At 42.4% G+C, this 16,055-nt stretch overlaps 1 protein-coding gene across 2 annotated transcripts in view; it reads right to left on the reverse strand.

Annotated features, from left to right (window-relative positions):
* Window positions 1-15,633, reverse strand: part of LOC133578183 (uncharacterized) — a 23,700-nt gene extending 8,067 nt beyond the window's left edge. Inside the window, exons 1-2 of one of the 2 annotated variants that reach the window (XM_061932401.1) lie at window positions 15,312-15,633; window positions 1,218-1,709 (exon numbers count right to left, since the gene is read on the reverse strand). In XM_061932401.1, the coding sequence (XP_061788385.1) occupies window positions 1,218-1,709; window positions 15,312-15,492 (673 nt within the window). In that variant the 5' untranslated portion in view covers window positions 15,493-15,633. Of the gene's footprint in view, window positions 1-1,133; window positions 1,710-15,311 lie in introns of both variants that reach the window. The other variant, XM_061932393.1, reaches the window with a different exon arrangement.
* Window positions 15,634-16,055: the final 422 nt, after the last annotated feature.

The following is a 16,055-nucleotide window of genomic DNA, read 5'->3' on the forward strand; positions in this document are numbered from 1 at the left end:
TTGTATTATGAATGCTGTCTTTCGAGGCCTAACAAGAGGAAGAAGGCTCGTGAAACGCCACTGTGATTTCAACACGGACAGATGGCAGGATCTGCTCAACTTCCAGAGGAACTCTCTTTGAAGTGTTAAACGAACTCTCTCTGAAGTATTTCACAAACTCTCTTCCAACTATTTGGTAACCGAGGTCAACGCTATTTACGACCCGCTGCCCTCTTGAAGTTGCTGTGGTCAGGAGACGGGAGGGGTTATCCATTGTCCTCCAACACCTGCCCCAGCTGGATCCAGGAAGAGCCCAAGCCCGAGAAATCCTCTTCTTGGACTTCAATGAGACCGAAAACAATGACTGTTTTACATACTTCCGATTCCTGCTGTGACATGGGTTGGTGCGTGAACATTGAACATCTGAATAAAAGAGGAGACGAAAACCTTTTTCGTCAGAGCGTGGTGCAGGACTGTACAGAGAGTGCAGTGGCCATGTCTCTCCTCAATATTGAGTCCAAATTGAATTCTGTCTCTGTTTGATTCCTTGCCTTTTGTCTTGTTTAATAGATGTCCTCAGTGTTTGAACGTGACAGTCAACACTTTTTATTTCCTTCGGCGTTGATTTCAAGTTGTGTTTTTGCTACAATCTACCTTGGAACTCATTTTCTAGTTGACTTCTCACGTGTGACATTACACTTCTTTTAAAAGTGGTGAGGAAAACTTTCATTCGATATTGTGCGTCCACATGTGTTCCCTCAAAAAGATTTTACGTGAGAAGCTAGCGCCACAAACCAAACAACTAAAAGTGTTTTGCGCTGCGTGTGTCCTCATGTGCACTTTCATATTACCTTTATAGGAAAAGATTTTGCCACAAAACGAGCAAGGAAAAGGTTTCTCACCCGTGTGCGTCCGTAAGTGTGCATTCAAAGTGGCTCTCTGAGCGAACGAGTCGCCGCAAACTAAACACCTAAAAGGTTTTTCTCCAGTGTGCGTTCTCTTGTGTGTGTTCAAGGTGGACCTCTGCGCAAATTTACCGCCACAAATTGAGCACTCGAAAGGTTTTTCACCCGTGTGCGTTCTCATGTGTGATGCGATGGTTACCTTTCGCGTGAATTTCTTACCACAAACGGAACAACCGAAAGGTTTCTCACCTATGTGCACCTGCATGTGTTGAGTCAAATTTCTCCTGAGAGTAAATCTTTTAGCACAAACTGAGCAGGCAAAGCATCTTTTACCTGTCTTCTTTTTAGAGCATTCAGAGTGTGTGTTGTCAGTTTGAGTCCTCATATCGCCTTCACAGTCTGTATTGCTGCTCAAAGGCTCTTGGATCTCATCCATGTCTTCATCCTCAGAACAGTAATGATCTGATAGTGGAGCAAAGAAGTTGTCTGCTCGTGATCCTCCATCGGCTTCTGTTAGGTGTTGTGGTGAGCTGCTGCTCGAAAGCCGCCTCGCTTTGGTCTCTTCACTTGGACTGCGATGAAGTTGTGAGGACTCGGGTGCTTTGTCTTTATGGTCGTCATTATTCACAAAGGCACAGGTCAGTGGGAACTTGGTGAGGTCCGTTTCCTCCTGCTCTGGAAGATACTCTCCACCCTGAGTCATCCAGCATTCCTCCTCTTCCTCTTTAAGGTAGGGGGGCTGTGGATCCACCTGCTCCAAAGTAGATGTCCTCTTTTGCGACTGAGGGGGAAGTTTTTCATGACAACTCATCAGCTGTCGGACATCTGCAGGACATAAACACACTTTAGTTTAGGCATGTGACAATAAAATATATACCCTCAATTATAGCTATTTTTAAGTGGAGGCAAATGGAATACAGATTTTTTAATTTGAAGTATGTTGATTGACAATGTAGGCCCATACCTGCCAACTTTTGAAATCAGAAAAACCTAGTAGCCAGGGTCCAAGGGCCGCAGGCCCCGGTAGGTCCAGGACAAAGTCCTGGTGGAGGGTTCAGGGCTTCGCCCCCCGACGCAAAATGATTATTAGCATTCAGACAGGTTAAAATGTTGCTAAAACCATCACTTTTCTATCAGTCACAGTGACTTTTCAAAACAAAAATATTACAGCAAAAATCATATGGGTTGATTGACATGTTTATTCTGTAAGCTAACTTCAATAGTTTGAAATTATTTTGACAGTCAATGCGAGTTATCCTGTCAACCTTTCACAAGACTTCAATTTGTTCATTGAAAGTATAAACAGTATAAACACTTTTTACAGTAAACAAATGGTAAAACAGTACTAAACAATTCCATTAAAAAAAAAAATTGGTGTCATTATTAACTTTCTGTCCAAGCTTGTATAATCTACTGCCTTGTTCAATTGTAAAAAATATTCTGTGCCTAAAATTCACATTTCTATCACAATTATCATACTGTAAACATGGTAAGCTAACTTCATTAAAATTAATAGTCCTGTCAATAGCATGGAATTACAATTCAAATGCAGTTTTTTTGTAAGCCTTTCAAAAGAATTCAAAATATGAAAAATTAAGGAAAATTAATTTAAGCCATCAGACACTTGAAAAGTGGCACATCACATCTCTAATGTAATCATTTGAACTTTTCAACAGAAATAGCACTGCAAAAATATTAAGGACATACTTCTGTATTTTGGTAGTTATGCTGTCAACATTTAACAAGATTTCTTCAACTTGGACTTGAAAGCATAAATAGTATAAACACTTTTAACAGTATGTCGTGCTGTGAAATACAGCCGACAGGATTGCGCACCAAACACGAAGCAAGGCCAAAGCGCATGCATGCTGCAGGAGAACAAAGGACTTCTTTCATTTAAGGTTTGTGATAAACCATCAAACTCATTCGTTAAAAGGACTCTATAGTAATATAAAGCGAATTTTTCTGGACATTATCATGCAAGAAAAGTTTATTTTTGGGACCGCGATCACCGCGTAATGATTTTTAAAGGTTGCATTACAAACATTTAACTGTCCCATGTGATCAGCCAGTGCGATTGGAAGTCCATGCTCAATTATTGCCTCCGTAAATAAAACTTCGGCATTTATCACATCCAAAGAATCTGTTTGGGCGACAAAAAACGTTGAAAGTTTTCCACTTGTATCGCTAGCAACGGCATTAGACTTGTGTTTTTTTGTCCCAACGTGGTCTTTTACATCGCTAATTCCTCCGTGTCCGATCGAAAAATCTTGTCTGCACAAGGTGCAATTCGCGTAGTTTCCACCCCCTTTTTTTTTTTAATTAATGAAAAACCGTATTTTTTATCACTGCAACCGTAACCCGGAATAGGTTGATGAAAACCGTACGAATTACGGGAAAACCGGAGTAGTTGGCAGGTATGTAGGCCTATTGAAAATATATTAACACTAATAATAAACACTGCATTTAAAGAAACCACAAACACAAACTAATGAAGTGAAGTTAATTATATTTATATTGTGCTTTTTTTTCTAGAGACGCAAAGCGCTTTACATAGTGAGACCTATTATCTACATATTTAAGCTACATTTAAACCTGTGTGGGTGGCACTGGGCACAAGGAGGGTTATGTGTTGTGGCCATAAACACAACAGCAGTGACTCGGATGGCAGAAGTTAGAATTCGAACATGCAACCTTCAAGTTGCTGGCACGGCTTCTCTACCAATTGAGCCATGCCGTCGTATACAGGTAAAAGCCAGTAAATTAGAATATTTTGAAAAACTTGATTTATTTCAGTAATTGCATTCAAAAGGTGTAACTTGTACATTATATTTATTCATTGCACACAGACTGATGCATTCAAATGTTTATTTCATTTAATTTTGATGATTTGAAGTGGCAACAAATGAAAATCCAAAATTCCGTGTGTCACAAAATTAGAATATTGTGTAAGGCTAATACAAAAAAGGGATTTTTAGAAATGTTGGCCAACTGAAAAGTATGAAAATGAAAAATATGAGCATGTACAATACTCAATACTTGGTTGGAGCTCCTTTTGCCTCAATTACTGCGTTAATGCGGCGTGGCATGGAGTCGATGAGTTTCTGGCACTGCTCAGGTGTTATGAGAGCCCAGGTTGCTCTGATAGTGGCCTTCAACTCTTCTGCGTTTTTGGGTCTGGCATTCTGCATCTTCCTTTTCACAATACCCCACAGAATTTCTATGGGGCTAAGGTCAGGGGAGTTGGCGGGCCAATTTAGAACAGAAATACCATGGTCCGTAAACCAGGCACGGGTAGATTTTGCGCTGTGTGCAGGCGCCAAGTCCTGTTGGAACTTGAAATCTCCATCTCCATAGAGCAGGTCAGCAGCAGGAAGCATGAAGTGCTCTAAAACTTGCTGGTAGACGGCTGCGTTGACCCTGGATCTCAGGAAACAGAGTGGACCGACACCAGCAGATGACATGGCACCCCAAACCATCACCCAACCATGCAAATTTTGCATTTCCTTTGGAAATCGAGGTCCCAGAGTCTGGAGGAAGACAGGAGAGGCACAGGATCCACGTTGCCTGAAGTCTAGTGTAAAGTTTCCACCATCAGTGATGGTTTGGGGTGCCATGTCATCTGCTGGTGTCGGTCCACTCTGTTTCCTGAGATCCAGGGTCAACGCAGCCGTCTACCAGCAAGTTTTAGAGCACTTCATGCTTCCTGCTGCTGACCTGCTCTATGGAGATGGAGATTTCAAGTTCCAACAGGACTTGGCGCCTGCACACAGCGCAAAATCTACCCGTGCCTGGTTTACGGACCATGGTATTTCTGTTCTAAATTGGCCCGCCAACTCCCCTGACCTTAGCCCCATAGAAAATCTGTGGGCTATTGTGAAAAGGAAGATGCAGAATGCCAGACCCAAAAACGCAGAAGAGTTGAAGGCCACTATCAGAGCAACCTGGGCTCTCATAACACCTGAGCAGTGCCAGAAACTCATCGACTCCATGCCACGCCGCATTAACGCAGTAATTGAGGCAAAAGGAGCTCCAACCAAGTATTGAGTATTGTACATGCTCATATTTTTCATTTTCATACTTTTCAGTTGGCCAACATTTCTAAAAATCCCTTTTTTGTATTAGCCTTAAGTAATATTCTAATTTTGTGACACACGGAATTTTGGATTTTCATTTGTTGCCACTTCAAATCATCAAAATTAAATGAAATAAACATTTGAATGCATCAGTCTGTGTGCAATGAATAAATATAATGTACAAGTTACACCTTTTGAATGCAATTACTGAAATAAATCAAGTTTTTCCAAAATATTCTAATTTACTGGCTTTTACCTGTATATATACAGTCAAGAAAATAAGTATTTGAACACCCTGCTATTTTGCAAGTTCTCCCACTTACAAATCATGGAGGGGTCTGAAATTTTCATGGTAGGTGCATGTCCACTGTATGAGAGATAACCTAAAAAGAAAAATCCGGAAATCACAATCTATGATTTTTTAACAATTTATTTGTGTGATACAGCTGAAAATAAGTATTTGAACACCAACATTAATATTTGGTAGAGTAGCCTTTGTTTGCAATTACAGAGGTCAAACGTTTCCTGTAGTTCTTCACCAGGTTTGCACAGACTGCAGGAGGGATTTTGGCCCACTCCTCCACACAGATCTTGTCTAGATCAGTCAGGTTTCTGGGCTGTCGCTGAGTAACGACTTTCAGCTCCCTCCAAAGATTTTCAATTGGATTTAGGTCTGGAGACTGGCTAGGCCACTCCAGAACCTTGATATGGTTCTTACATAGCCACTTCTTGGTTTTCCTGGCTGTGTGCTTTGGGTCATTGTCATGTTGGAAGATCCAGCCACGACTCATCTTCAATGATCTGACTGAGGGAAGGAGGTTTTTGGCCAAAATCTCACAATACATGGCTGCAGTCATCCTCTCATTAATACAATACAGTCGTCCTGTCCCATGAGCAGAAAAACACCCCCAAAGCATGATGCTACCACCCCCATGCTTCACAGTAGGAATGGTGTTCTTGGGATGCTACGCATCATTCTTCTTCCTCCAAACACGCATAGTGGAATTATGACCAAAAAGGTCAATTTTGGTCTCATGTGTCCACAAAACTTTCTCCCATGACTCCTCTGGATCATCCAAATGGTCATTGGCAAACTTAAGACGGGCCTTAACATGTGCTGGTTTAAGCAGGGGAATCTTCCGTGCCATGCATGATTTCAAAGCATGACGTCTTAGTGTATTACCAACAGTGACCATGGAAACAGTGGTCCCAGCTCTTTTCAGGTCATTGACCAAGTCCTGCCGTGTAGTCCTGGGCTGATTCCTCACCTTTCTTAGCATCATTGAGACCCCACGAGGTGATATCTTGCATGGGGCTCCACTCCCATTGAGATTGACCGTCATGTTTAGCTTCTTCCATTTTCTAATGATTGCTCCAACAGTGGACCTTTTTTCACCAAGCTGCTTGGCAATTTCTCCGTAGCCCTTTCCATCCTTGTGGAGTTGTACAATTTTGTCTCTGGTGTCTTTGGACAGATCTTTGCTCTTAGCCATGCTGAATGTTTGGGTCTTACTGATTGTATGGGGTGGACAGGTGTCTTTATGCAGCTAACGACCTCACACAGGTGCATCTGATTCAGGATTATACAGTGGAGTGGAGGAGGACTTTTAAAGGCGGACTAACAGGTCTTTGAGGGTCAGAATTCTAGCTGTTAGACAGGTGTTCAAATACTTACTTTCAGCTGTATCACACGAATAAATTGTTAAAAAAATCATACATTGTGATTTCTGAATTTTTCTTTTTAGGTTATCTCTCATACAGTGGACATGCACCTACCGTGAACATTTCAGACCCCTCCATGATTTCTAAGTGGGAGAACTTGCAAAATAGCAGGGTGTTCAGATACTTATTTTCTTGACTGTATATATATATATATATATATATATATATATATATATATATATATATATATATATATATATATATATATATGTATATATATATATATATATATATATATGGATGGATATATATATATATATATATATATATATATATATGGATGGATATATATATATATATATATATATATATATATATATACCCCCCCAGAGGGCCTTTTGAATATCTCCCTAATTCTGAGGTCTCAATGTTGGCAAGTACCGTATTTTCCGCACTATAAGGCGCACCTAAAAACCACAATTTTTCTCAAAAGCTGACAGTGCGCCTAATAACCCGGTGCGCTTTATTACGATTCATTTTCATAAAGTTTCGGTCTCGCAACTTCGGTAAACAGCCGCCATCTTTTTTCCCGGTAGAACAGGAAGCGCTTCTTCTTCTACGCAAGCAACCGCCAAGGAAAGCACCCGCCCCCATAGAACAGGAAGCGCTTCACCCGCCCCCATAGAACAGGAAGCGCTTCACCCGCCCCCGGAAGAAGAAGAAAAAACGCGCGGATATCACCGTACGTTTCATTTCCTGTTTACATCTGTAAAGACCACAAAATGGCTCCTACTAAACGATCCGGGTCATAAAAAGACGCAATCTCTCCATCCGCACACGGATTACTACCGTATTTCACAGCAACTGAACCGCACTGTGGAACGGGAGCACGTACGGTGAATATTCGCTCCACAGGGAATGAGAAGTCATCCTTCACTGTGGTTCTAGCTTGCCATGCTAACTTCCACTCATGGTGATATTCAAAAGGAAGACCTTGCCAAAAGAGACCTTTCCAGCCGGCGTCATCATAAAAGCTAACTCGAAGGGATGGATGGATGAAGAAAAGATGAGCGAGTGGTTAAGGGAAGTTTACGCGAAGCGGCCGGGTGGCTTTTTTCACGCTGCTCCGTCCATGTTGATATATGACTCTATGCGCGCCCACATCACAGATGGTGTCAAAAAACAAGTGAAGCACACAAATACAACACTCGCCGTCATTCCGGGTGGATTAACCAAAGAACTCCAACCGCTGGATATTGGTGTCAACAGGGCATTCAAATCACGACTGCGAACTGCGTGGGAAAAATGGATGACCGAAGGCGAACACACCTTCACTAAGACGGGCAGACAACGCCGGACAACATACGCCAACATCTGCCAGTGGATTGTAAATGCCTGGGCAGATATTTCTGTCACAACTGTGGTCCGAGCTTTCCGGAAGGCAGGATTCACAGAACTGCTGCACAACAACAGCGACACTGAATCCGATGATTTCGAAGAGACGGAGCCCGCCATTTTGGAAGCCACGCTAGCGCAACTTTTCAATTCAGACACCGAAGACGAAGAATTCGAAGGATTTACCGGTACGAATGAAGAATAACTTCAGAAAGTGAGCGCTATGTTTATTTTGTGTGTTGTGTGTTGTGACATTAACGTTCGAGCAACATTACCGGTATGTTGCTATTGCTCTACACCATTTTGAATTTTACTATGTTTGTGATTGCACATTTGTACATTTTGGGACAGAGTTGTTAGAACGCTGGTTTTCAATATATTATTAAAGTTTGACTGAACTATCTGACTGTTTTTTTGACATTCACTTTAGCACAGCGTTTTTTTGACATTCACTTTAGCGCAGCGTAGGCGCGGCTTTTAGTCCGGGGCGGCTTATTGGTGGACAAAATTATGAAATATGTAATTCATAGAAGGTGCGGCTAATAATCCGGTGCGCCTTATAGTGCGGAAAATACGGTATGTCTATAGACGGCGCTGGCCCTATGGTTAAGAAGCACCGATTTCGACCCCACGGGCAATCAAATATTTGTCCAAACTTCAAGATTAAAAAAAACTCTCTGGGCCCCACTTTCTGACCAAAGTCCTTGTCCCAGGATGCTATCAGACCTGCAACCTTTTCTGTCTCAGTATGTATCAGACCTGCAACCTCCTCTATCTCAGTATGTATCAGACCTGCAACCTCCTCTATCTCAGTATGTATCAGACCTGCAACTTCCTTTATCTCAGTATGAATCAGACCTGCAACTTCCTCTATCTCAGTATGTATCAGACCTTCAGACTAACCTCCTCTATCTCAGTATGTATCAGACCTGCAACTTCCTCTATCTCAGTATGTATCAGACCTTCAGACTAACCTCCTCTATCTCAGTATGTATCAGACTTGCAACCTCCTCTATCTCAGTATGTATCAGACTTGCAACCTCCTCTATCTCAGTATGTATCAGACCTGCAGACTAACCTCCTCTATCTCAGTATGTATCAGACCTGCAACCTCCTCTATCTCAGTATGTATCAGACCTTCAGACTAACCTCCTCTATCTCAGTATGTATCAGACCTGCAGACTAACGTCCTCTATCTCAGTATGTATCAGACCTACAACCTCCTCTATCTCAGTATGTATCAGACCTGCAACCTCCTCTATCTCAGTATGTATCAGACCTGCAACCTCCTCTATCTCAGTATGTATCAGACCTTCAGACTAACCTCCTCTATCTCAGTATGTATCAGACCTGCAACCTCCTCTATCTCAGTATGTATCAGACCTTCAGACTAACCTCCTCTATCTCAGTATGTATCAGACCTGCAGACTAACGTCCTCTATCTCAGTATGTATCAGACCTACAACCTCCTCTATCTCAGTATGTATCAGACCTGCAACCTCCTCTATCTCAGTATGTATCAGACCTGCAACCTCCTCTATCTCAGTATGTATCAGACCTGCAACTTCCTCTATCTCAGTATGTATCAGACCTGCAGACTAACCTCCTCTATCTCAGTATGTATCAGACCTTCAGACTAACCTCCTCTATCTCTGTATGTATCAGACCTGCAACCTCCTCTATCTCAGTATGTATCAGACCTGCAACTTCCTCTATCTCAGTATGTATCAGACCTTCAGACTAACGTCCTCTATCCCAGTATGTATCAGACCTTCAGACTAACGTCCTCTATCTCAGTATGTATCAGACCTGCAACCTCCTCTATCTCAGTATGTATCAGACCTGCAACGTCCTCTATCTCAGTATGTATCAGACCTGCAACCTCCTCTATCTCAGTATGTATCAGACCTTCAGACTAACCTCCTCTATCTCAGTATGTATCAGACCTGCAACCTCCTCTATCTCAGTATGTATCAGACCTTCAGACTAACCTCCTCTATCTCAGTATGTATCAGACCTACAACCTCCTCTATCTCAGTATGTATCAGACCTGCAACCTCCTCTATCTCAGTATGTATCAGACCTGCAACTTCCTCTATCTCAGTATGTATCAGACCTGCAACTTCCTCTATCTCAGTATGTATCAGACCTTCAGACTAACTTCCTCTATCTCAGTATGTATCAGACCTTCAGACTAACGTCCTCTATCTCAGTATGTATCAGACCTTCAGACTAACGTCCTCTATCTCAGTATGTATCAGACCTTCAGACTAACCTCCTCTATCTCAGTATGTATCAGACCTTCAGACTAACCTCCTCTATCTCAGTATGTATCAGACCTTCAGACTAACGTCCTCTATCTCAGTATGTATCAGACCTTCAGACTAACGTCCTCTATCTCAGTATGTATCAGACCTTCAGACTAACCTCCTCTATCTCAGTATGTATCAGACCTTCAGACTAACCTCCTCTATCACAGTATGTATCAGACCTTCAGACTAACCTCCTCTATCTCAGTATGTATCAGACCTTCAGACTAACCTCCTCTATCTCAGTATGTATCAGACCTTCAGACTAACGTCCTCTATCTCAGTATGTATCAGACCTTCAGACTAACGTCCTCTATCTCAGTATGTATCAGACCTACAACCTCCTCTATATCAGTATGTATCAGACCTTCAACCTCCTCTATCTCAGTATGTATCAGACCTTCAGACTAACCTCCTCTATCTCAGTATGTATCAGACCTTCAGACTAACCTCCTCTATCTCAGTATGTATCAGACCTTCAGACTAACGTCCTCTATCTCAGTATGTATCAGACCTACAACCTCCTCTATCTCAGTATGTATCAGACCTGCAACCTCCTCTATCTCAGTATGTATCAGACCTGCAACCTCCTCTATCTCAGTATGTATCAGACCTGCAACCTCCTCTATCTCAGTATGTATCAGACCTGCAACCTCCTCTATCTCAGTATGTATCAGACCTGCAGACTAACGTCCTCTATCTCAGTATGTATCAGACCTACAACCTCCTCTATCTCAGTATGTATCAGACCTTCAGACTAACCTCCTCTATCTCAGTATGTATCAGACCTTCAGACTAACGTCCTCTATCTCAGTATGTATCAGACCTTCAGACTAACCTCCTCTATCTCAGTATGTATCAGACCTTCAGACTAACCTCCTCTATCTCAGTATGTATCAGACCTTCAGACTAACGTCCTCTATCTCAGTATGTATCAGACCTGCAACTTCCTCTATCTCAGTATGTATCAGACCTTCAGACTAACGTCCTCTATCTCAGTATGTATCAGACCTTCAGACTAACGTCCTCTATCTCAGTATGTATCAGACCTGCAGACTAACGTCCTCTATCTCAGTATGTATCAGACCTTCAGACTAACCTCCTCTATCTCAGTATGTATCAGACCTTCAGACTAACGTCCTCTATCTCAGTATGTATCAGACCTTCAGACTAACCTCCTCTATCTCAGTATGTATCAGACCTTCAGACTAACGTCCTCTATCTCAGTATGTATCAGACCTTCAGACTAACGTCCTCTATCTCAGTATGTATCAGACCTGCAGACTAACGTCCTCTATCTCAGTATGTATCAGACCTTCAGACTAACCTCCTCTATCTCAGTATGTATCAGACCTTCAGACTAACGTCCTCTATCTCAGTATGTATCAGACCTTCAGACTAACCTCCTCTATCTCAGTATGTATCAGACCTTCAGACTAACCTCCTCTATCTCAGTATGTATCAGACCTTCAGACTAACGTCCTCTATCTCAGTATGTATCAGACCTGCAACTTCCTCTATCTCAGTATGTATCAGACCTTCAGACTAACGTCCTCTATCTCAGTATGTATCAGACCTTCAGACTAACGTCCTCTATCTCAGTATGTATCAGACCTGCAGACTAACGTCCTCTATCTCAGTATGTATCAGACCTTCAGACTAACCTCCTCTATCTCAGTATGTATCAGACCTTCAGACTAACCTCCTCTATCTCAGTATGTATCAGATCTTCAGACTAACGTCCTCTATCTCAGTATGTATCAGACCTACAACCTCCTCTATATCAGTATGTATCAGACCTTCAACCTCCTCTATCTCAGTATGTATCAGACCTTCAGACTAACCTCCTCTATCTCAGTATGTATCAGACCTTCAGACTAACCTCCTCTATCACAGTATGTATCAGACCTTCAGACTAACCTCCTCTATCTCAGTATGTATCAGACCTTCAGACTAACCTCCTCTATCTCAGTATGTATCAGACCTTCAGACTAACGTCCTCTATCTCAGTATGTATCAGACCTTCAGACTAACGTCCTCTATCTCAGTATGTATCAGACCTACAACCTCCTCTATATCAGTATGTATCAGACCTTCAACCTCCTCTATCTCAGTATGTATCAGACCTTCAGACTAACCTCCTCTATCTCAGTATGTATCAGACCTTCAGACTAACGTCCTCTATCTCAGTATGTATCAGACCTTCAGACTAACGTCCTCTATCTCAGTATGTATCAGACCTGCAACCTCCTCTATCTCAGTATGTATCAGACCTTCAGACTAACCTCCTCTATCTCAGTATGTATCAGACTTGCAACCTCCTCTATCTCAGTATGTATCAGACTTGCAACCTCCTCTATCTCAGTATGTATCAGACCTGCAGACTAACCTCCTCTATCTCAGTATGTATCAGACCTGCAACCTCCTCTATCTCAGTATGTATCAGACCTTCAGACTAACCTCCTCTATCTCAGTATGTATCAGACCTGCAGACTAACGTCCTCTATGTCAGTATGTATCAGACCTACAACCTCCTCTATCTCAGTATGTATCAGACCTGCAACCTCCTCTATCTCAGTATGTATCAGACCTGCAACCTCCTCTATCTCAGTATGTATCAGACCTGCAACCTCCTCTATCTCAGTATGTATCAGACCTGCAGACTAACGTCCTCTATCTCAGTATGTATCAGACCTGCAACCTCCTCTATCTCAGTATGTATCAGACCTGCAACCTCCTCTATCTCAGTATGTATCAGACCTGCAACTTCCTCTATCTCAGTATGTATCAGACTTGCAACTTCCTCTATCTCAGTATGTATCAGACCTTCAGACTAACCTCCTCTATCTCAGTATTTATCAGACCTTCAGACTAACGTCCTCTATCTCAGTATGTATCAGACCTTTAACCTCCTCTATCTCAGTATGTATCAGACCTTCAGACTAACCTCCTCTATCTCAGTATGTATCAGACCTTCAGACTAACGTCCTCTATCTCAGTATGTATCAGACCTTCAGACTAACGTCCTCTATCTCAGTATGTATCAGACCTTCAGACTAACCTCCTCTATCTCAGTATGTATCAGACCTTCAGACTAACGTCCTCTATCTCAGTATGTATCAGACCTGCAACCTCCTCTATCTCAGTATGTATCAGACCTGCAACTTCCTCTATCTCAGTATGTATCAGACCTGCAACCTCCTCTATCTCAGTATGTATCAGACCTGCAGACTAACGTCCTCTATCTCAGTATGTATCAGACCTGCAACCTCCTCTATCTCAGTATGTATCAGACCTGCAGACTAACGTCCTCTATCTCAGTATGTATCAGACCTGCAACCTCCTCTATCTCAGTATGTATCAGACCTTCAGACTAACCTCCTCTATCTCAGTATGTATCAGACCTGCAACTTCCTCTATCTCAGTATGTATCAGACCTGCAACTTCCTCTATCTCAGTATGTATCAGACCTTCAGACTAACCTCCTCTATCTCAGTATGTATCAGACTTGCAACCTCCTCTATCTCAGTATGTATCAGAGTTGCAACCTCCTCTATCTCAGTATGTATCAGACCTGCAGACTAACCTCCTCTATCTCAGTATGTATCAGACCTGCAACCTCCTCTATCTCAGTATGTATCAGACCTTCAGACTAACCTCCTCTATCTCAGTATGTATCAGACCTGCAGACTAACGTCCTCTATCTCAGTATGTATCAGACCTACAACCTCCTCTATCTCAGTATGTATCAGACCTGCAACGTCCTCTATCTCAGTATGTATCAGACCTGCAACCTCCTCTATCTCAGTATGTATCAGACCTGCAACCTCCTCTATCTCAGTATGTATCAGACCTGCAGACTAACGTCCTCTATCTCAGTATGTATCAGACCTGCAACCTCCTCTATCTCAGTATGTATCAGACCTGCAACCTCCTCTATCTCAGTATGTATCAGACCTGCAACTTCCTCTATCTCAGTATGTATCAGACTTGCAACTTCCTCTATCTCAGTATGTATCAGACCTTCAGACTAACCTCCTCTATCTCAGTATTTATCAGACCTTCAGACTAACGTCCTCTATCTCAGTATGTATCAGACCTTTAACCTCCTCTATCTCAGTATGTATCAGACCTTCAGACTAACCTCCTCTATCTCAGTATGTATCAGACCTTCAGACTAACGTCCTCTATCTCAGTATGTATCAGACCTTCAGACTAACGTCCTCTATCTCAGTATGTATCAGACCTTCAGACTAACCTCCTCTATCTCAGTATGTATCAGACCTTCAGACTAACCTCCTCTATCTCAGTATGTATCAGACCTTCAGACTAACCTCCTCTATCACAGTATGTATCAGACCTTCAGACTAACCTCCTCTATCTCAGTATGTATCAGACCTTCAGACTAACCTCCTCTATCTCAGTATGTATCAGACCTTCAGACTAACGTCCTCTATCTCAGTATGTATCAGACCTTCAGACTAACCTCCTCTATCTCAGTATGTATCAGACCTTTAACCTCCTCTATCTCAGTATGTATCAGACCTTCAGACTAACCTCCTCTATCTCAGTATGTATCAGACCTTCAGACTAACGTCCTCTATCTCAGTATGTATCAGACCTTCAGACTAACCTCCTCTATCTCAGTATGTATCAGACCTTCAGACTAACCTCCTCTATCTCAGTATGTATCAGACCTTCAGACTAACGTCCTCTATCTCAGTATGTATCAGACCTTCAGACTAACCTCCTCTATCTCAGTATGTATCAGACCTTCAGACTAACCTCCTCTATCTCAGTATGTATCAGACCTTCAGACTAACGTCCTCTATCTCAGTTTGTGCAACACAGGAATCTATAAAGTCAACAATGTACGTTGGCCGCCATCTTGGATACTATTTGTTTGACTTTAAACACATAATGTCGTCTTTGTATTAGCGACGTGACGTCTTTTTCACAACATGAAGTTCAGCAAGTAAACAAACCTTCTATTCGCAGCACGGACTGAGTCTGGCTAACAGCTTCCAGATGTTGTCGTTGTCGCTCCTTCTCTCTCGTTCGAGAAAGTTCCTCCTCGTACGACGCTATCGTTCGTTCAAACATGGCGAATATTTCATCGGCTGCCAGCATCAGCCGTTCTCGTATCAACTCTTTGTAAAATGACATGTTCTAGTCGTCTTTTCCTGCTTAAATTCAGTAAAAACACCACGCGCTTTTGTCCGCGCTTTTGTCCGGGCTTGCTAACTTCCGCTTTTTACGTCTTCTATTGAGATTTACGGCAGCGAAAACATCAGTCGTACTGCTGCCATCTAGTGGCGGAGTTGTAGACTGCTTTCAAATGGAATAACAACAGTAATATAGAAACACCGCCTTCCGCCCGATTGTAGCTGAGATAGGCTCCAGCGCCCCCCGCGACCCCAAAGGGAATAAGCGGTAGAAATGGATGGATGGATATAGAAACATGTCACAGCACAAACATTTTCACGATCGTCACCTTGTGTGTTGTTCGGGTCTGTGGGACCCGTTTTCCTTTTTTATTAAAAGAAAAATTATACATCCATCCATCCATTTTCCTACCGCTTGTCCCTATCTCAGCTGCATTCGGGAAATTAATACATTTTTCAAACTGAGACTCACTGACTTTGGCTCATTTTCTGTGAAGAACATATTTCAGAATACCAGTGACGTGCGGTGAGGTTGATGGCTGGTGAGCAGGGCCGGCCCGTGGC

Source organism: Nerophis lumbriciformis, linkage group LG03 (genome assembly GCF_033978685.3).
Source record: "Nerophis lumbriciformis linkage group LG03, RoL_Nlum_v2.1, whole genome shotgun sequence".
NCBI lineage: Eukaryota > Metazoa > Chordata > Actinopteri > Syngnathiformes > Syngnathidae > Nerophis > Nerophis lumbriciformis.